General features: G+C 43.4%; 1 protein-coding gene across 2 annotated transcripts in view; it reads left to right on the top strand.

The window, feature by feature from the left end:
- NOCT (nocturnin) overlaps positions 1-20523 on the top strand; it is a 50058-nt gene extending 29535 nt beyond the window's left edge. For both annotated transcript variants that reach the window (XM_029594055.1, XM_029593965.1), the window contains exons 2-3: positions 9328-9600; positions 19179-20523. In XM_029594055.1, the coding sequence (XP_029449915.1) occupies positions 9328-9600; positions 19179-20014 (1109 nt within the window). In that variant the 3' untranslated portion in view covers positions 20015-20523. The remainder of the gene's footprint in view (positions 1-9327; positions 9601-19178) is intronic.
- Positions 20524-22535: the final 2012 nt, after the last annotated feature.

Raw genomic sequence — 22535 nt, forward strand, 5'->3', positions numbered from 1 at the left:
AAGCAACTGTGTGTGATTCTGGGCTTTGCTCAGCTCTCAGTAATAGGCATGCCCGGCCTTTCCCACAGCACTGCGTCTGCAGTTCCTCATAGGACCACTAGGTAGAGCCAGCATGCCACTTGTCATCAAGGTCTGTCCATGTGACTGAAGTTTGCATTCCTCTCTGTCACCCTCCAGGTTTGTCTGTGGTTTTCACCGGGTTGGTGCATTTTTAATATTTTAACGGCTTAACAGGTGTGTACACGGGATCACTTTCCACTCGTCGGGACTTTAGGCTATGGTAGTGTAGGACTGGCAAATCTTCGCTCTGTAGAAACTGCTGTTGCTCAGATTTTATTTTTGTCATATCAGTGCCTCGTTATTTAGCTTTTAAGCCATATCGTGTTACATTCACTTAGTCTGTCCTCGCCTGCATGTCTGAAGTGACCTATGCTGCACAGCCTTAGCATGATTCTCTATCTGAATGTGATTCTTGAAGCATGAAATGGATGTTAAGTAGATGTTTTTCAGCCTGGTGGTTCTCAGTAGGCCTTAGATCAACTTGCTGCCTTTCGTGGGAGGCATCAGATAGGTAAATACCACATTACTTGAGATGAATGATCATATTAGAGGTGTTTATATCATTTCTCTATAATTTGTTTTTCAAATATGCCGTAGTATTGAAGGTGAAAATATCAGTTTAGCAATCAAATGAACAGATCATGGGAGAGTATTACTCATGATGTTAGGTGGGATTGGTTTTTGTGTTTGTTTTTTTATAATGAATATTCAGTGCATATATTTCAGAAACTAAACCATAGGAGAGAATATCTGTTTTGATGTAAAAATAGCAGTGGAATCTACTGAGTCACAGAACATGTAGTGGAATGGTATGTTACATTAACACATCTGTGTGTTTCACACGGTTTCCTGTCTTCGGTTACTAAGAGTTCTTGATGGATTTGTTTCTATTTTAACCTTTTGCTAATTTTGGATTGGAATATCATTGTTTTGGGGGGAAGGGTTTGGTTTCTTTCCTTTTTGCCCCCCCCCCCCCCAAAAAAAAAATCACTCTGGTTGCTGTGAATGCTGCCTCTTCAGCGCCAGCTTGACGCAACTTGTGAATCAAACCAAAGACCTTTTGATGATAATGCAGAGCACTTGAGCCACTATACCTGCCCCATTATTTGTTTTTGTTGTGTTTTCTTTTTTTTCTCCCTTCAGATTCTTGATCTGCGTACATTCAGTCTATGTATATATACTACCTGCAAACTGTGGCACTGGAGGAAAGAAGAGAAAAGAATATGATAGAAACATTTAAATGTTTAGCAGGCTTCAATTAGATAGTAACATAGTTGATAGCAAATAACACACGCAGTCAGAACCTTGCGCCACCATCTTTCACCGCCCTTTCACATGTATTCAGTAAAACACAAGTACTCTATTTTGGGAATTAACAAGCCACAGTTTTTTTTTAAATTTTTTATTTATAGAATTTTTATCATAATTACAGATAATTTTAAGGCAAAATACAAATAGGTTTTGCAGTTTTAACATTTCAAATTGTATCACAGTAGTGATAAAGAAACATATCAATCTTGTGAGACTGGAAAATTGGGCATCCAAATGGCAGATGAAATTTAATGTGGATACGTGCAAGGTGATGCATATAGGGAAAAATAACCCATGCTATAATTACACAATGTTGGGTTCCATATTAGGTGCTACAACCCAAGAAAGAGATCTAGGTGTCATAGTGGATAACACATCGTCGGTACAGTGTGCTGCGGCAGTCAAAAAAGCAAACAGAATGTTGGGAATTATTAGAAAAGGAATGGTGAATAAAACGGAAAATGTCATAATGCCTCTGGATCGCTCCATGGTGAGACCGCACCTTGAATACTGTGTACAGTTCTGGTCGCCGCATCTCAAAAAAGATATAATTGCGATGGAGAAGGTCAGAGAAGGGCTACCAAAATGATAAGGGGAATGGAACAACTCCCCTATGAGGAAAGACTAAAGAGGTTAGGACTTTTCAGCTTGAAGAAGAGACGACTGAGGGGGGGATATGATAGAGGTGTTTAAAATCATGAGAGGTCTAGAACGGGTAGATGTGAATTGGTTATTTACTCTTTCGGATAGTAGAAAGACTAGGGGGCACTCCATGAAGTTAGCATGGGGCACATTTAAAACTAATCGGAGAAAGTTCTTTTTTACTCAACGCACAATTAAACTCTGGAATTTGTTGCCAGAGAATGTGGTTAGTGCAGTTAGTATAGCTGTGTTTAAAAAAGGATTGGATAAGTTCTTGGAGGAGAAGTCCATTACCTGCTATTAAGTTCACTTAGAGAATAGCCACTGCCATTAGCAATGGTTACATGGAATAGACTTAGTTTTTGGGTACTTGCCAGGTTCTTATGGCCTGGATTGGCCACTGTTGGAAACAGGATGCTGGGCTTGATGGACCCTTGGTCTGACCCAGTATGGCATTTTCTTATGTTCTTTTCTTATTACAAATTTAACTGCAATATCTTCCCTATGTAATATTAATGAAAAAAAAGGCAATTCCAAACATGAGCGAATCTTTAAGAAACAAAAATACTACAGCTAGAGGATCTCGTGTTGCTTTATCTCTTACTCATACCATAAAAGCAAGTTTGCTTACCGTAAACGATGTTTCCGTAGATAGCAGGATGACTTAGCCATACTGTCTGGGAGTGTTGTCGTGCGACTGGCAGGCGGAGCTTCTCCTAGAGTGCAGAGTTTTGAACTCTGTGCGTCTGTGCGGTGAGGTTCCCGCGCGATTGCTTGGTTTACCTGAGTCTCTTGTTTCAAAGCGAGAAGAATATAGAACATAAAAAATATTTTGTGTATTTGTGCAGACCGTCTAGGGAGGTGGGAGAGATCGCATGGCTAATTCATCCTGCTATCTACGGAAACACCGTTTATGGTAAGCAAACTTTTTCCCGGTGATAGCAGGCTGAATTAGCCATGCTGCTGGGAGTCCCAAGCTCCCGGGTGGTGTCTAGATGTTTGTTTGTAGGTTAGGACGCCACCCGTAAGTCTTTATACAGTAGACAGTCTTATCTTTGTGTCATGGTTGACAGGATTGCCGAGCCCATGGCCGCATCAGAAGCACTTTGCTGTTGTAAGCAGTAGTGTACTGTGAAAGTATGTAAAGAAGACCAAGTTGCCGCTTTGCAAATGTCTTATCAGTGAAACGTTTCTGTAATGGGCGACTGATGTTGCAGTTGCTCTTATTTGGTGTGCCTTTGGTGTCATTTGTAGTGGTAGATTACGCTTATTGTAGCAAAAGGTAATGCATTGGGAAAGCCATCTAGCCAAAGTCCTTTTGGAGACTGGTTGGTTAGGAGAGTTTGGGTTAAAAGAGAGGAATAACTGAGATGGTCTGGATTCCAAATGAGTTCTCTGTTTGTAATAAGCCAATGCCCTTTTACAGAGTAAGGTGTGGAGAAGTTTACCTCTGTCATTCTGATGAGGCTTTGGCTTGAAAATCGGTAGAGTAATGGTCTGATTGATATGAAATGCCGATACCACTTTCAGGAGGAAGGTGGGATGAGGACGTAGTGTGACTTTATTATGAAAGAATTGTAAATACGAGGGAGTAGTGAACTAGGGCTTGTAATTTGCTTACTCTCCTTGCTGATGTTACCGCTACTAAGTTAGCTATGGATATATTGCAGCAGATGACCTTCAGGCATGTTGGAGTTCCTCTCTCCCATCCTCTCTGCTAGGTGAGTGATTGAAGACACATATAGAACTGGCTCTTCAACCAAAATGAGGCCTCCCAGAATGACTTTAAGACCAAATTAGGCTGGTCGTGCTGAAGGATGACTGTAGCCTGTTTAAAAAGAAAAAAAAATTCCAGGGTACTTGGGCAGCACCTATGGATTCCTCCTTGAGCACTTCCTAGCTATTCTCTGTTACCACATGGAAGATCCTCAGATTGGCCTTGGAAATGTTGGGGGTGCTGGAACAATTTTAGGGAGCTGGCAAGACACAAGGAGGAGGAAATCACTCTGCCTCCTCAGAAGGTGAGACAGTGCCTCAGTGAGGAGGCTTTTCAGAAGATAAGAACTGGTAAGCCTTAATTCCAAGGTAAGGTCTCCTTCAACTCTCAGGAGAGCAATAGAAGATAATTTGAAGTTGGATCCTATATTTTTGGTGCTCATTAGTGCCCCCCACCTCACCCCAACCTATTGCTTTCCACTTCATCTGATTACTGGAGATGGGATCTCCTTAGTGTGAGATTCCTGATTCCAGCCTTAAGGTTACCAAATCTAGGAGAGATCTATATTCTCTTCCCAAGAAAGAGAAAGATAGAGTATTGTATCACCAGGAGAGGAGAGGCAGTTGTAGTCATCTTTTTAAGACAAATAAGGTAAGTGCTACCCTGGTCACTTTTTTCCCCACTTCTTTTATTTCTCTTGCCCTGTAAGTGTCCTCACTTTGCTGTACTATGCCTGACAATCTTTGTTTATATCTGACATAATTGTTGGAGGCGTTCCCCCTATCCTTGATGGACAGCCCCTGTTTTGCTATACTATGCCTGACACACAGTCTTTTGTTTACATCATCAAACATCATGGCTGGGGGAGTTCCCCGCTTTTGATGGACAGTCATGATCATGTGACCACTTTTTGGCATAGTGTCTCTCTCTTAGACTGAGCATTTAAACACTGACAGTCGCTCAGTAGCACATGCCCTAACTCTAATGCGTCATTAGTATCCTTTAAAAATACCTCCTCTCCAGCACACACTGCTGTCTCGTTGGCACCCACAGTCTCATGACTATTCGATTCTGCTCCACCTACTGATGGAGATCTGTATACGTCTGCAATAGTTGTGAGCGGATCATCTAAGAAAGGGGGTTTTCCTAAAATCAGATGCAGATGTGAGCCTTCAGGGTTGGGGAGCTCACTATCAGGAGCTGACAGTGCAAGGGTGCTGGAGTACAGAAGAGTCTCTCTGGAGCATCAATCGGCTGGAAGCCATCCAGTTGACATATTTGCAATTCGGTGACCGATTGCAGGGTCGAGCGGTCTGGATAATGTCAGACAATGCAACGACAGTAGCTTACATCAATCATTAGGGAGGACCAGAGAGACAGCAAGTGTCGCAGGAAATATCCCAACTTATGGAATGGGTGGAAGTGCATCTTTAGTAGATCTTAGCCTCGCACATTGCAGGAAAAGACTTAGCAGAGTCTGGACCCAGGAGAATGGAAATTGTCAAACGAGACGTTCCAGTTCATAGTGGATTGCTGGGGCCTTCTGTTTCTGGACTTGCTGGCGACTTCTCGCAATGTGAAGGTTCCTCGCTTCTTCAGTCACAGGAGAGATCAAAAGTCCTTGGGCATCAATGCCCTTGTGCGGGAGTAGACGGGGCGGGGGGGCAAGCTACTGTATGCCTTTCCCCCGTGGCCCCTGTTGGGCAGAATGATTTGGAGGCTAGAGAGTCACACAGGGATGGTGCATCTGATGGCACTAGATTGGCCCAGAAGACCATAGTATGTAAATTTGCGAAGACTCCTGGTGGACTCTTCCCTCCTGTTTCCCTTCCCTCACAGGAATCTGCTATGGCAGGGGCCTGTTCTTCACAAAAATCTGACTCTTTTATCTTAAGGGCATGGCCCTTGAGAGGGCTCGGTTGCTAAAGTGTGGATATTCTGCTGCGGTGATTGCCACCTTGCTACGAATGAGAAAGTTCTCCACTTCCTTAGCCTAAGTGTGGGTTTGGCAAATGTTTGAGGCTTGGTATGAAAATCGAGGGGTTCTTCCTCATTCAGTTAAGATCCCACTCATTTTGGAATTTTTGCAGGATGGAGTGAGTAAAGGGTTGGCCCTTAATTCATTAAAGGGACAGGTTGTGGCTCTTACCTGTTTTTGAGGTCAGGTGAATGGTGAACCCTTGTCGACCCATCCAGATGTGGCCCGTTCCTTAAAAAAAATGAAGCATCTTTGTCCTCCCTTGCAGATACTGGTGCCTTTGTGGATTCTTAATCTAATTTTTTGGCAGGCCCCAATTTTCAACCGATGCACAGCCTTTCCTTGAGTTTACTGACCTATATGGATATGTTCTTACTTGTTAATTTTCCTTTCCTAGAGTCCTGCTACACTAGTCCAGACGTGTGGATTATCACTACCTACCAGAGATGGAGGCAAGAGGACACACATCATCAGTGACATCATCAATAGTCAATAACTTTATGTCAAACCAATGGACAAATACCAAGTCCTGCTAAAACCTTAATTGTGTAAACTGTAAATAAAGACTATCCACAGAAGGAACAGTGAGAAATGTTCTGTCCTGCTTAGAATGCAAGTTCTACTGATGTAGGGACTGTACACACACTAAGCAGCACTACATAAATATAATCCTTGCTTCAACTGATTACTGCTCAATTCTATTGCTTCAAAGTTTCCCCGACACATCTGCATTTCGAGAATGTCTGCTTCAGAGGTTCCTTTCCACCATTGCGTGCCACATTTCGAATGCTGCGATCCAGCAGCATAAATAATGCTATGTGGTAGCCATATATGATGGTCCCCGTTTTTATTTGAGGGTTCTGGGGACATGTAATATAAGGGTCATGTAGATAGTTATTAATAAGAGGTAAATCAGGTATTTTACGTTACTGATCAGAAGTGATTAACTCTGAGAAAAGACCAGGAGGGATCACTGCCAGTTAAGGTCTGCAACTCTGAAATACATCTGGACATGGGTCACTAAGTATACTGTCTTTTTAAGGAAGGTCCTTTCTGAATGCATGACTAAGCTATCTCAAAGAAAGAGACTCTGATCCCATTGGGGCACCAGGGCCCTAAAAGGAGGGAAAATATTCTTAACACCAAACTCCCTGAATCTGATCTCTGTAACATGAAACAATCATAACCTGTGCCCTTGGGGAATTAAGAGCTTGGCCCTTGTCCAAACCCCTTTTACAAGGTCAGCATGGATGGGATATCCACCCAAAAGGGTGAAACAACCAGAGCATTGAAAACAAGCCTCAAGAAAAAAAACAAAAAACAGATGAGGACATAAGTCCATGACCTGAATTTTAACTGTGCTCCTGCAGAGAATATCCTTGTCTCCACTAACATGCTCCTCAGGGGTTAGATTATAATCCAAAAACTAGCCAGATTTTCTCTTTGAACCAGGTTCTGGTATATAAGGCTGTGAACAATCATTGAACTGTGTTCTTTCTGGAAGGTAAAGAAAATGTTAGCTTTGGAAAACTAGCGATTTGCCATCAGATCAATTTATGGGGAGCAGTTAATAATAGTTCTAGAGGCAGTTGGTATTTTTTCATTGGTTTGATTTAAGGCTATTGCTGATGCTGTTGATTATATATCAGGTGATTTCACTGAAAAAGGTGTGCCCTCTGGACTACTGTAGCAGGATTCAAGGAAAGGAAATTAACAGCTAAGACTAAATTTCTCCATGCAGCAGAAAAGACTTGATTCTTCATCCAGGAGTATATGAATCAGTTCAACTATTGTGATTGGACTCAGGCAAGCTCTATTTAACTTATTATGGGCTTTAAGGCACTTTTTTGAATTGGAGCTGATTTGGTTGCTATAAAAAGGGTGGAATAGGCTTATGCAGTCAAGACTTTTTTTAATTCTTCTTTACTTTTGAAATATTTCCATAATTATTGTTTCATAATGAAAGTGTGGAATATGTTGTGTAGATCAGTGAAATAAATGCTTTCTTTAATGCATATTAAATGTTATATTTTAGACAACAGAATGTGAAAAATGTACAAGGGTGTGAAGACTTAGCAAGGCACTGTATATTTATGTTAAGGCACAAGAACATTATTAAAGTACCTGATACAATTTAAACAGTTAAAAATAAAAATCCTTGCAATTTGTAATTGACAGTACCTTCCCTATAATAGAGTTTATTTTTATTTTTTTAAACGCTTTGGCTTCACACTTGGTTGCCAGTCTGTAGCAGCCTTGGTAAGATACACCATATATCATTTTATAGTAGGGATATTTACCCCCTAGGCAGGGCATTAACTGTCAACTCATGTCTTTTTTTTTTGATTGAAGGCTCTGTACTTTGTTGAGACTGTTAGCTGTCTCGGGGCTCTGTGTTAACTAGGTGCCTAGGGCATGCTCGTTGTATGATGCTTGCTGGCTATCTGAGAACGAGTAGATGTGAATTGGTTATTTACACTTTCGAATAATAGAAGGACTAGGGGGCATTCCATGAAGTTAGCAAGTAGCACATTTAAGACTAATCGGACAAAATTATTTTTCACTCAACGCACAATAAAGCTCTGGAATTTGTTGCCAGAGGATGTGGTTAGTGTAGCTGGGTTCAAAAAAGGTTTGGATAAGCTCTTGGAATCTATTAACGGGAATTAATCAAGTTTACTTAGGGAATAGCCATGGGATCTTCTTAGTGTTTGGGTAATTGCCAGGTTTTTGTGGCCTGGTTTGGCCTCTGTTGGAAACAGGATGCTGGGCTTGATGGACCCTTGGTCTGACCCAGCATGGCAAGTTCTTATGTTCTTAATGAAATGCTTGAATTTCATGTGAAGCCTAGCTGAACTCTGACTTCTAGACCAGCTTTACTTAAGTTTTTTGGTGGTTTCATCTACATAATTTTAATTTTGTATAACATTTTGAATATGGTACAAAGATATCAACTATGATACATAAATGCTAATGAGCTTAGTCAGAAAAAGATGAAAAGTATGTGTCATAAGGAGGGACTTGATGCCTGGGGTGGAAAGGGACAGAAATTAAGTGGCTTTAAATTGATTTTGCTGATTTCAGGACTGCAGAGGAAAAAGTTATGGAGCAGCTAGGGGAAGGAGAGCAGATGAAGCCTGAGAAGCTTTAAAGGAGCTGAGCAAAAGGAGATAATGGAAGTCCTTGATAGCCAAGAAGTTCAGGACTGGTGCTTAGAAAGTAGAATCTAAGGGACAGCAATGTGGGTAACAAGTGGAGACTGACCAGGCTAGGTATCAAATGAGGTTAGAATCACTTTTTTGCCCCCTTTCAGAATGTGTGTCTCACTCATATCCTATACTTGGTCCCATCATAAAATAACCTGAACAAATCTGAGCTGAGAGTTGTAGATTAGAAAAATGGATAGAAACTTCTTGCTGTCGTTTTTGCAAAGAAACTTTATAAATGCATCATAGTCTATTGATGTTTATCCTCCTAACTGACCACATTGGTCCTTTACAGACTACAGAGCTTTTGTCTTAAGACTGGAAGCAAAAGCATTTAGATTAATGATGCTTTTGTGTAATTTCATTCTCTGCCATGCTTAATTTTGAAACATTGTTTTATTTCCTCTTTGTAGTGTGTTCCATGGGGAGCAGCACCAGCAGACTATATAGTGCACTTGCTAAAACACTTGGCAGTAGCGGCAGTGCTGTACCTCAGCAGTGCCTGGAGCAGCCCTGTCAGGAGCAGCTGGAGCCCATAGATCCAAAGGAGCTCCTGGAGGAATGTCAGGAGGTTCTGCAGGGCCGGCCGGCCCGGTTCCACAGGGACTTTGTGACTCTGAAGAATTGCTTCTCCAGCAACCGCCACCACCCCATCAGGGTCATGCAGTGGAACATACTGGCACAAGGTAGGCAAGCCTACACCCCACATACTGCCACACATGGGTGAAAGAAAACCCATGATCCAGAATCCAGACTTCTCCGACTGCCTGGAAGGACTTTCTACATGTGACTGGAGGGCTTGATATCTGTAGCTAGTTAGCAGTGAAACAGTAAAACCATGTGACAGGAGATGTGCTGGAGGCATAAAATAGAAATGTGAATTAAATAAAAATTACAGTTTTAATCTATTTTTTTGCAGGTTTCTGTAAGCTGCAGGTATAAATACAGGAGTGCAAATAATTATGACTAAAATGGACTCTGGGGTGGGTAAAAGGCATGTATTTCAGAAAAGGTTATAAAGGAAACACTTTGGGCCAGATTTCTGGATTGCAAGCAAACCTGCAAAATCCAGAATCCGCGAGGCTATTGCTGCGCAGAAAAAAAAAAAAAAAAGAGACACTGAAGGGGGACCCCTGCTTGATGCAGGGTTGGTACCATGCTGGGCATGCTCAGTGGTGCCAGTCAAAGTTCTAGAAACTTTGACAAAAGTGTTCCGTGATTGGGACTGCTCACAAGTTTCAACAATTGAAACTTGTGAGCAGTAGTGCCAAAACTCTTGAGTTTCTGCCCTTCTCGCAGGACAAGCAGGATGGTAGTCCTCACATGTGGGTGACATAATCAGGATGGAGCCCAATCACGGAACACTTTTGTCAAAGTTTCTAGAACTTTGACTGGCACCACTGAGCATGCCCAGCATGGTACCAACCCTGCATCAAGCAGGGGTCCCCCTTCAGTGTCTCTTTTTTTTTTTTTTTCTGCGCAGCAATAGCCTCGCGGATTCTGGAGCTCTGTGAGTTAACCTCATAAATTTTCCTTACGGAACCAAACTTAAAATTAAAAATATATTTCCCTATCCCGGGGTCCCCGACCGACCGACTGATGCTGGTAAGTTTATTCCTGTCGTTTCCCGGCGTTTTTCCTCAACGGTAACACTGTCACCGACCGCGCAACCGTTTTTTCTTTCAAACATCATGGCCACCGGGTTCCGCAAGTGCCCAAGAACCATGTCCATCACAGACCCGCACGATGTGTACGTTCTGTGTCTAGGACCCGTTCATGATGTGCAACAGTGTACAAGCTGTTCGCAAATGACTCCAAAAGGCCGCAGGGCCCGCTTGGAGAAGATGGAGATACCTTAAACAGGAGTTCCATCTACTTTGTCGAAACAGACATCGAGTCAAAATCCTCTGTCACCGAAGACACCGTTGTCACCAAAGCCTAAACGGAAGAAATCCACCGGTGATGTCACCTCACCTTCTTCATCCCAGTCCAAGGCATATAGACATCCTCTTCCTCGATGCCAGGATTCGAATTGGCTGATGCCTGAACTGACACCGGTACCATCAGGTTCGTTTTATTATTTTATTTTTTGCTCGTACTTTACTACAAACGAGACTGAAGGGGGACCCCTGCTGGGATGCAGGGCTGGTAATATGCTGAACATGCTCAGTGGTGCCAGTCAAAGTTCTAGAAACTTTGACAAAAGTGTTCCATGACTGGGCTCCATCCTGATGTCACCCACATGTGAGGACTAACATCCTGCTGTTCTGTGAGAACACTTGTTACCGTTAAGCAACTCTGCTTTTTTTCCGTTGGCAGGCAGGCATAAACCAGCCATTATGGGTGGGTGATGTCATCTGATTGTGCCAACATGGACACAGCTTTCTGAGCTCAGTAAATGTTCTACTGAGTATGCATGGGAGTTCCTGCGCACGCACTACCGTGTGAACTTCTGACTTTGTCTGAGCTACCACAGGTCATGTTCCCTGTTTCTCTCTTTGATTTTGTTTTTTTGGCCTTGTTTTTGGTCTATGTTCTGCCTCATTGCGTTTTTTGTTGCTGCCTTGGCAGCCTGCCATCAGAAATTTTCAGTTCTTGCAAAGAAAAAAAAAAAGGTAGAAGAAAGATGGGGAAGCTCAGGAAGACTGAGGTTTAAGGCCTGCATTTGTGGGCGCTGGATGTTGTAGGTTAGATTATGCTACAGGTGATTAGCAGATTAAACTGATAACCTTCAATACAAATTCAATAATTTTAAGGGAGTAGCCCCTTACACCTTTGTAAGGTAGTCAATCAGTTTTATTATAGCAGCATAAGTATACAAGATTTAATATGGTAAATATAATTTTTATGTTTGTCTCTAAATTTTACAGAGCAAAGCACTGTCATGAAAAATTAGCATAAACACATGCTTATCTCCAAGTCATCCTGCAGTGGACAAATACGCAGTGCCAAACTAATTAACCTAGCTAAAAGATTAAGCCAGTTTCTCACCCTTAGCCATTGGCGGGTCACACACCTGCAGAAATCCAGACCTGTCTCACAGCATGGCACGGCATGGGGAGTCCAGCAATCTCAGCAGGCAAATGATGGGAAACCCTGGGTCAGCAGTAACAGAGTAAATAAGGACTTGGCTTACCAAAGTTCTTTCAGGGAATAAAGTTAGCCATTATGACAAGGCATCTATTCCAAGGTTAACGGAGCAGACTATGCTGAGCACGGAATTTGGTCTTAGGCTGCCTAGTTCACAGGTATAGTGAACGGCAACTGTGAAAGTTCTGGGGAAGAAAATCTGCAGTGTGTATAGTTCAGAATCCTTTTCTCTGTTCAGAACTTCATTGCATATTCAGTTCCATAGAATCTAATGCTGATCTTGATTAGATGTCACCACCATCTATAGACACAGAATTGGTGGGATGCTGATGACGTCTTGAATCAGATGTATGTGAATATTCTCACACGTGGTAATGAGGTTCATCTGTGGACATTTGCTGAAGAATACTCAATTTGTAGCTGGTTTCATGACCATGGGTCCAAGGTGTTCTAACACATTGTGAGGTGTAGACAGATGTCTGATAGGGAACAACAATCATAATCTCTTCTCTACTGTGCGATTCACAGATTCATATGAAGTTGTCATGATCATCACATGGCTGAAGACTCCATGTTTGTATTGCTTAGGCCTGCACTTTGGTTCAGTCTGTGTGCATGGCTGCAGGCTCAGCTTCAGTTATGCACATCCTTGTGTAGGATCTCTGGCTTTTACCCTTCATTATCCATTACAGATGCACATTCTGGCTGCTATTGCTGCCTGGGTCTGGATCATGATGTCTCCAACTGCTACAATTGTGGCAGGATGTCCCCGCAGGCACAGTAGTACTGCACTTGGAAAATGGAGGCCCTGCGGAAGGCACTATTGGATAAGAGCCCAAAACCACAGTGTGAATCGGTAGGGCAGTGGAGCCGCTCCTCTTCCTGGTGTGAAGCATTGGTGGATCCATGGCACAGGAAGTTGAGGTGGAATTCTTCTCCCTCTTCCTGCAAATCTGATAACACCCCCCCCAACCATGCTGATTCCAGGATCCATCACAGGTCAAGGGTTCAGTGTGCCACAGAAGATTTAAGGCTCCAACTGAGGCACAGAGAAGGGTGCCTAAGAGGTGCAAAGGATCCTCTCTGGAGCCTTCTCCCTTAGTGCTAAAGAAGCTAGTGCCATCGGAACGGGGCTCTGACAGCAGAATCATTCTTGACTCCAAGGCAGGAGGTTCCTTCGGCAAAGATGCCATCATTATTCATGTTACAGAAGCTACCTATTATATCCAGACCCAGCGAGGTCTTAACATAACATAAGAAGTTGCCATACTGGATCAGACTGAGGGTCCATCAGCCCAGCATCCTGTTTCCAACAGTGGCCAATTCAGGTCCTAAGTACCTGGCAATTACCCAAACATTAAACAGATCCCATGCTACTAAAGCTGGTAATAAGCAGTGGCTATTCCCTAAATCAACTTGACTATCTTCTCCAGGAACTTATCCAAACCTTTTTTTTTTTTTTAAACTTGGCTACAATAACTGCCTTAACCACATCTTCTGGCAATGAATTATAGTGCTTAATTGTGCTTTGAGTGAGAATTTTCTTCAATTGGTTTTAATTGTGCTACTTGCTAACTTCATTAAGTACCCCCTAGTCCTTGTATTATCTGAAAGAGTAAATAACCAATTCACATTTAACCATTCGAGTTCTTTCATGATTTTATAGACTTGTATCATATCCCCCCTCAGCCATCTCTTCTTCAAGCTGAACAGCCCTAACCTCTTTAGCTTTTCCTCATAAGGGAGCCATTCCATCCCCTCTATCATTTTGGTCATTCTTCTCTGTATGTTCTCCAGTGCAACTATATCTTTTTTTGAGATGTAGCATCCTGGGTGCCATCCATTATATTGGTGTGCTTAGCAGCACCTAAGCATAATCTACTAAGGTTTTGCCTTTGTTGGAGCGGAATGCCTCAGCACCTGTGTACAAAAAAAGTTTCACTTGTGTCATTGATCAATCTTGGCAACAATCAGTGAAAGATATTGATGCCTCTGAGCCAATCGCTTCTACAGCTGCAAGTATAGCTCTGAGTTCCTGTTTGGCATCACATAGAAACATAGCATGGCAGAAAAAGACCAAATGATCCATCCAGTCTGCCCAGCAAGTTTCTTTTGGTAGTAACTGCCACTCTGTGCAGGCTACCCCCACTTCTCTCTCAAGGGCAGCAACCTTCACTCTGTGCAGTTTACTCATGCCTTATGTTAAGGATAGTAATGTTTACAATCAAGACCAAGCAATTGTGAAACCCATAACAAAATTACTGCTCGCAACATTTTTATGGGGTGAGCAGCCTTCTTGATGATGCAGATAATGCTGCTTGAACATGCTTTGCTTTTGGACTTGGCCGTAGGAGTCTTGTGCTTTTTCCCTAATGTCTGCATAGCAGTACCCCATATCGTAAAAGTCAGGGCCCAGCATTGGCTGTCATCTGAATTCAATTCCCCTTTTGCCTCTCACCGTCAAAGCAGAAGGCAATGTTGCAGTTGCATCAAAAGCATTAAGGCTGATTGGTCTGCAAGTGCGAAAGTGTCTCAAATTATGCTATGCCACAACCTAGCCATGAATTTGTGGCCTCAGTTGTGTGGGCTGGTCACCCCACTTCTATGCTAATCACCCCAAGCCTTATGTTAAGTGTAGTACCTGCTGCTCTGTGGAGATTACCCCAATCTGAAATCTTAGTATCTAAAGTTAATATAGGTTACCCTATTTCTTCATTTCCATCCTCTAGCTTCTACAGATCCGCAGTGCTTATCCCATGCCCTTTTGAATTCCCTTTTCATTCTAGACTTCTGGGAGGGCGTTCAGTGTTGGCAGCTGTTTAGAGAGGATGAACTAATCTGGATTTCTGAAGATGATGTCTCTCCTCTAACTCTAGTGCAAAGGGTCCCCTCAGCCAGTGGGAGCACAGCTTCACAGCTGGTGAAGAATTTCTTTGCCTCCTGAAAACCCAAGAGGGACATTTCCTGTCCAAGAGGCAGAAATTGTTCCCACATAGTGGGACTATTAGTTCTCCAGAAGTTCATGCTTCACTTAATCACTAGTCCTGGGAGAAGCTACTGCCCCTCCTCCTGCCACAGGGAAGCCCCTGCATAAGATTTCCAGAGCACCCCTGCAGGGACCTCTCCCTGAGCCTTAGCACACCTTTGGCATATCCTAAGTGATCTCCTTGTCCTAGCGCTGATGACCCTCACATGGCAGGCAATGCAAATATGAAGCCTCTTTCCGTGCTGGCTTCCCAATGCCACTAAGAACATAGGTACATAAGACTTGCCATACCGGGTCAGTCCAAAGATTCATCAAGCCCGGAAGATTGAGGGTGATAGGGGGATGGTGCTTCTGGTGGCACCAGATTGGCCCAGGAGACTATGGTATGCAGATCTGCGAAGGTTCCTGGTAGACTCCCCCCCGGTTTCCGACGCACAGGAAGGGACCTGTTCTTCACAAAGAATCCAACTCGATTTTGTCTTATGGTATGGCCCTTGAGAAAGCTCGCTTGCTGAAGTGTGGATATTCTACTGCGGTGATTACCACCGTGCTGCAAGCAAGAAAGTTCTCCACTTCCTTAGCCTATGTGCGGGTTTGGTGAGTGTTTGAGACTTGCTGAGAAGATTGATGGGTTGTTCCTCATTCTGTTAAGATCCCACTCATTTTGGAATTTTTGCAGGATGGATTGAATACAAGGTTGGCCCTTAATTCCTTAAAGGGACAGGTAGCTGCTCTTGCCTGTTTCAGGGATCAGGTGAATGGTGGACCTTTCTTGGCTCATCCAGATGTGGCTTGTTTTCTGAAAGGAATGAACCATCTTCGGCCTCCTTTGAGGTTACCGGTGTCCTTGTGGAGTCTTAATCTGGTTTTGGATTTCTTAACGGGCTCTACTTTTCAACCAATGCGGAACCTTTCCTTGTGGTTACTGACTTTGCCCCAAGAAAAACAGTCTTCAATTTGTTCGGCAATTAGAATATATGAACTGCAGGCCTTGTCTTGCCGGGAGCCATTCCTTCAAGTGTCTCCAGGGGGCGATACAGCTGCATACTGTTCATTCTTTTTTGCCATGAATCAGTTCATTTCCCTGCTGTCTCTGGACAAAGAAAGAGATGTGAATGGAATATCACCTGTTGCAGCCCTTGGATGTCAAGAGACATATCATGAGGTATCTGGAGGTTTCTAAACTCTCAGGAAGACAGATCACCTGTTTTTTCTCCATGGTGGAAGTAGATAGGGCGAGACTGCTTCATGGGCTACAGTAGCTTGCTGGATTAAGGAGGTAGTCGCGGCCACGAATGGGGATGCTGAGCCATTGTTGCCTAGTCAGGTTAGGGCTCATTCTACTAGGGCTCAGGCAGTGTTATGGGCGGAGGTTAGATTGTTGGCTCCCATCGACATTTGCCGAGCTGCGACATGGTCCTTCTTACATATCTTTTCCTGGTATTACCATCTGAATGTGCAAGCCTGGGAGGATGCAGCCTTTGCATGTGTGTTTTTGACTGGAGCATGGGCAGCTTCCTGCCCTGTTCAGGTGTACATTCCACCTGGATCCACCTGTCTAAATGCTAAGAAATGAGAAATTACTACGTACTACTTACCTGATAATTTCCTTTTCGTTAATATAGTCAGGTGGATCCACTTTCCTGCCCTTGGCTGCCGGCAGGTTGTGCTATTGTCCTCCTGCATGACTGTGTATTTACAGGAGTTACTGGTAAGTATTAATCCAGTCCCTAGACTAGGGTTAATACATTCTTTGTCTGAGCTCAGTGTTTCCTGTTGGCTGAGTGCTGGAATGGTTGTTTTGTTAGTCTGGCCACAGTTGGCTTTTGCAGAGAATACTGGTGGGCTACTGTCACTGCAGGGGTGTATATGTATTCTCTGCAAAATTCAACTGTGGCCAGACTAACTACTGTGATGTCAGTTTTGCTCCATCTCCTTCTGCTGGTAGAGGTGCATAACCCACTTGTTCTGGATCCACCTGTCTATACTAAAGAAAAGGAAATTATTAAATAGTAATTTCTCATTACAAGTTTTTGCTTCTGTGGCAAGCTTCTTTTCAAATTCTCTCTTTGCTTTCCTTATGAATCTTTGTATCTGATTTGCCAATGCTTATGCTGGTTCCTGTTTTCTTCATCAGATCTCTTTTAGACTTTCACCTTACTTTTCAGCCATGATGGTAGTCATTTATTCTTCCTTCCACCTTTTCTAATGTGTGGAATACATCTGGTCTGGGCTTCCAAGATGGTATTTTTAAATATCTATGCCTGAGCTGAACTCTTAACCTTTGCAGTTGCTCCTTTCCGTTTTCTCCTAACCATTTTCCTCATTTTATCATAGTCACCTTTTTGAAAGTTAAATGCTATTGTAGATTTCTTTTTTGCACCCCCTCCCGTTTACTAAGTCAAATTTGATAATGTTGTGATCCCTATTGCTAAGTGGCTCCAACACTGTTACCTCTCGCACCAAATCCTGTGTTCCACTAAGGACTAGGTCTAAAATAGTTTCTCCTCTTGGTTCTTGCACCAGCTGCTCCATAAAGCATTCATTTATTTCATCTAAGAACTTTACTTCTCTAGAATGTCCTGATGTAATATTCACCCAGTCAATATTGGGGTAACTGAAATCGCCCATTATTTCTGTGCTCTGAGTCTATCTTCCCTAATTTCTTTCAGCATTTCATTTTCTGTTAATTTATTCTGGCCAGGTGGATGGTAATACAATCCCACTACTTTTTTATTCCCTTTTTCACCTGGAATTTCTAGTCATAAAGGTTCAACATTGCATTATGTTTCCTGCAGAACTTTTATCCTGTTTGACTCAATGTTTTCTTTAATATATAGTGCCACCCCACCACCAATTTGATCCATCCTATCATTTCGATATAAATTGTACCCTGGTAACAGTATCCCCATTGGTTATGCTCCTTCCACCAGGTCTCTGAAATGCCAATTGTATCTACCTCTTCATCCAGTGCTATATACTCTAACTCTCCCATCTTATTTTTAGATTTCTAACATTTGTATACAGACACTTCATTGTATGTTTTTTGTTTGTATTAATAACGTGCTCCTCAGTTGACAGGGGTAATTTGGAATCTTTCTGCACTTTACTTAAAGGCACCTGGTCCATTTTGGCATTTATTGCAACCTCTCTACTGGGATGCCTATCTTGTTTTCCTGGTATCCGTCAAAGATGCATCATTTCAAACCATGCACTTCTGAGCAACTGTCAGCACAGCTTTTAAACTAGATGATGGGGAAAGCTATCTCCTTTTTAAAGGCTAATGCCAGCAATTTAGTTCCACTCTGGTTAAGGTGTCCCTGCAGCGTGCAAAGCTCCTAAGATAGTGCCTGCCTCATGCTCTTAGTAGTGAGGCTGCAGTCAAAATGGCACATATGCGTGTTCTCCTTTGTGGCACAATTGATCGCTCTGCTTTCCCACTCCCAACTCCTACTCAGCACGCCAACCCCTGCTGCACTGCGCCATCCAATGCAACTCTCCAACTGCTGGAATGCTTACACGGTCACTGAACTGGAGCTGCAGCTGCAGGGTTTTTTTAAACACTTTCTCGGTCAGCTGCGCAAAGGACAGGCTCCCTGCCTGCAATAAAGAGCACTTGGGGGGAGACAGAGAGAGCTAGCACACTGAGACAGTATACAGATAAAGAAGACAGGCACACATAAGGGCTGATTCCAGGGCTTCCTTACCCTACTGGGTCTGCTTCCCAGTCAAGAGGAGGGAGAGGGCACTAGCCTACACCTCATGCCTGTCCTCTCTGTCCAGGACTCTCAACTGAGGGAGGGGGGTGGAATGTTTGCATTCACCTCAGGAGGCCAACAGGTTAACTGCCTCATACTGGCAGTCCTATGTCCACAAGAAATTATGCATCTGCTGGAGACAGAGAATTCTGGTAGGCTGATGTTTGTGAAGAGTTTTATATAGGAGTGACATCAGCGAGTCAGTGATCTGTCTCCATCTGCTGGTTGGAGTACACAGCCCACTCGTATGGACTGGCCTGCCTGGATGAAAAGGAAAAATACATTTACAGTATTTCTTTTGCTCTAACTATTGATAACTTTATAATTTGACGTTCATACTTAAGGTTCTTTGAAAAGTGTTGAGTTGTTTGTTTTCCAGTTTGAGCATTCTTAAAGAAGTGAGCCACTGACCGCTTTTTTTTCTTTCCAGCTCTAGGTGAAGGTAAGGACAACTTCATTAAGTGCCCCATGGAAGCTCTTAAGTGGGAGGAAAGGAAATACCTGATCCTGGAGGAGATCCTCACTTACCAGCCAGACGTCCTCTGCCTGCAGGAAGTGGATCATTACTGGGACACTTTCCAGCCGATGTTGAGCAGGCTGGGGTATCAGTGCACATTTCTCCCCAAGCCATGGTCCCCTTGTCTGGAAGTAGAGTGCAACAATGGGCCAGACGGCTGTGCCCTGTTCTTCCTCCAAGACCGCTTCCAGCTGGTCAGCAGCAGCAAACTCAGGCTGACAGCCAGAACCCTGCAAACAAACCAGGTGGCCATAGCAGAGACATTGCAGTGCCGTGAAACAGGTAGGCTGATTTGCGTGGTGGTCACTCACCTGAAGGCCCGCACTGGCTGGGAGCGATTTCGGTCAGCACAAGGTTCTGACCTGCTCCGAAACCTACAGGACATAACAGAGGGGGCAAAGATCCCGCTCATTATTTGTGGGGACTTTAATGCTGAGCCTACTGAGGATGTCTACAAGCACTTCGCCTCCTCCAGTCTGAACTTGAACAGTGCCTACAAGGTGCTGAGTGTCGATGGGCAGTCTGAGCCACCTTATACCACATGGAATATCCGCCCTTCGGGGGAGAGCTGCCACACGTTGGACTATATCTGGTACTCCCAGCATGCACTTAATGTCAACGCTGCCCTGGATCTACTGACCGAGGAGCAGATTGGACCCAATCGGCTGCCATCTTTTAACTATCCCTCAGACCATATGTCACTTGTTTGTGACTTTAGCTTCAGTGAGGATCCGGACAGGTTGCTGTAGTTTGCTCGGTGTTAAGTTGGGGAAAATGTAACTTCTCAGTTAAGGCCCTTTCTGAAAACAAACCATTGCTGGGCAGCTAGAGTTCATTAGCAGACCAATTATAAACATCCAAGCATTGATCTGTGCAGAGGAGCTGCTGTGGTATGGAAGGAGATCTCAGGGTGGGAGGAGAGATTGCACAGTGTTATGGTAAAAGCATTTAGGGTTTTTAAGCATGCATTTGGAATTAACATTGATTCACATTACATACCACAAACTCAAAACCCACAGGAATCCTTACCCCAGGTTCCCCAAAGATTTTAAGGGGTAGGCATTCCTTCCCAAGTCTGTAAGTGTTCATAAGTGAATTATTCTTGAAAGCTGAAAGACCTTTCTTAGGGTAACTGTGGGAAATATACCTATTTAATTTGCCTACTTTTAGCAAGCAGCTTGCCCTAATAGCACTTTAATGTATTTATTTTCATGTTTTCATATTTTAAGTTAATAAAATTGCAACAATTATAAATCGGTTAAATATTTAGAATTCTATTTATTTTTTCTGTATGCATGATGTTAATTCAAAGGCTGTGGGGAGGGCCACATTCCCTCTTAGTATGAAATGGCTATGCCACTACTAACTCTCGGCAGCACTACAAAGTCTCCCAGGACATGCAGCTTGTGTCTAAGCATGGTGGGAAGATTGATTTCACCTTTATAATACCTGCTGGTCTTGTTTTGGCATGGAAGGTAATCTTTCCTCCTGCCAGCATGTGGATTGAAAGTTACCGGTGGCCTTACAGACCTAGCATTAAGTCATTTTGTCCCTTTTGCAGATTTCTGTTTTTTCCACACTGCTTCTGTGCTGATGGGAAAGATGTTTGACAAAGGCAGGAACATTTTGATAACATAAGCACAAACTCACATTTTTGGAGCCAGGGAAACCTTTTTCTCTGTACAATTCCTTTCCTCCTCCTCCAACCTCTCTCTAGCTTTTTTTCTTCTCTATCTCCACCCTTTACTCCACTACAACTCCAGTTTCTTGGGGCTGTTAATGGCTTTGGTTCTTCTATGTAGTCCAGTCTCAGATTGTGACTAGCTCCTTCCTGCACCTTGGGGTGGTTTCACTTGGGGCAGAGTCTGAGCTAATTTGCTCATTTTTTCCTGTGGATCTGTCTTCAAGAGGTTGGGAGAAAAGAGATTCTGGGGCAAAATACTTACTAGTACAAAACTGTGAATGTAAATGAACTTGTAGGCTCTCTTGGGCATGTTTGCCATGGTTTTGCCCAAAATATAAATGTAGCGCAATGGTTTTAAAGTTGAGAGCTGTCCAGCCACAATTTCTACTAGCACTTTCTGATCCCTCCCTACCTTTAATATACCCATGCAGGGCTTTCACACTGAAAAGAAACTGCTTCAGAGCTGATTTTGCGATTATATAATCTGCTTGTGCACACAGAGGTTCCCCACAAATCCCTGACTCCCTGGATTTCTGTATTAAACACCAAAAGCCTAATAGATACCCAAGAAATCAAAATTGCCACTCAGTTTGGCAGAAGTAATGTCAACCTTGTGCCATACTTGATTTATAGAAAGAAAAACAATGATAGCTTGACTTTCCATCTAAAGCAGTGATCAAATTAGTCCTCAGGGGACCATCCAGCCAGTCTGTCTTTTTCAGCATATCCCAAACAAATATGCATGAGGGAAACCTATTAGGGGTATCCTGAAAGCCAGATTAAGGGTAGAGATGGGCCAAGAACTGGTTTGCGCTCCACTGGTCTAAGGTGTCAATATTTATTATTCATATACTGGCTGATGCAGTAAAGTGCACGGGAGAGCCGGCGCTCCAAGGCGAGCGCCCGCTATCCCAACGCACGCCCAGGCCACTCTCCTGGGCATGCAATTTTGTATTCAAATTAGGACCCGCGGTAATAAGGAGGCGCTAGGGACACTAGCGCGTCCCTAGTGCCTCCTTATTGGCAGAAGCGGTGGCTGTTGGTGGGTTTGACAGCAGACTCTTAATTTTACCGGGTTCGGAAAACGGACGCCGGCAAAATTGAGCGTCCGTTTTCCAACTTGAGTGCAGATTTTTTTTGGGGGGGGGGCGTCCGACTTAATATCGCTATGATATTAAGTTGGAGGGCGTACAGAAAAGCAGTTTTTTCTGCTTTTCTGTACACTTTCCCTGTGCAGGCCGAAATTAACTTCTGCCTTTCGGTAGGCGTTAATTTCAGAGAGTAAAATGTGTGGCTTGGCTGCACATTTTACTTTCTGTATCGCGCGGGACTAACTAATAGGCTCATCAACGTGCATTTGCATATTGCGGGCGCTATTAGTTTCGGGGGGGTTGGCTGCGCATTTTCCATTTGCTATTACCTCTTACTGTATAAGGGGTAAAAATAGTGTGTGAACATGCACGGCGAAACGGGCTAACGGTGTGCTCGGCCGAGCGTGCCATACTGTATTGGCCTGGTAGAGGGTAATTAGAAAAGGCATTTCTGCTGCTAAAATGGCACTTTGTGTATGGAAATGGCCTGTTTAT

This window comes from Rhinatrema bivittatum, chromosome 1 (assembly GCF_901001135.1).
Source record: "Rhinatrema bivittatum chromosome 1, aRhiBiv1.1, whole genome shotgun sequence".
Classification (NCBI taxonomy): Eukaryota; Metazoa; Chordata; class Amphibia; order Gymnophiona; family Rhinatrematidae; genus Rhinatrema; species Rhinatrema bivittatum.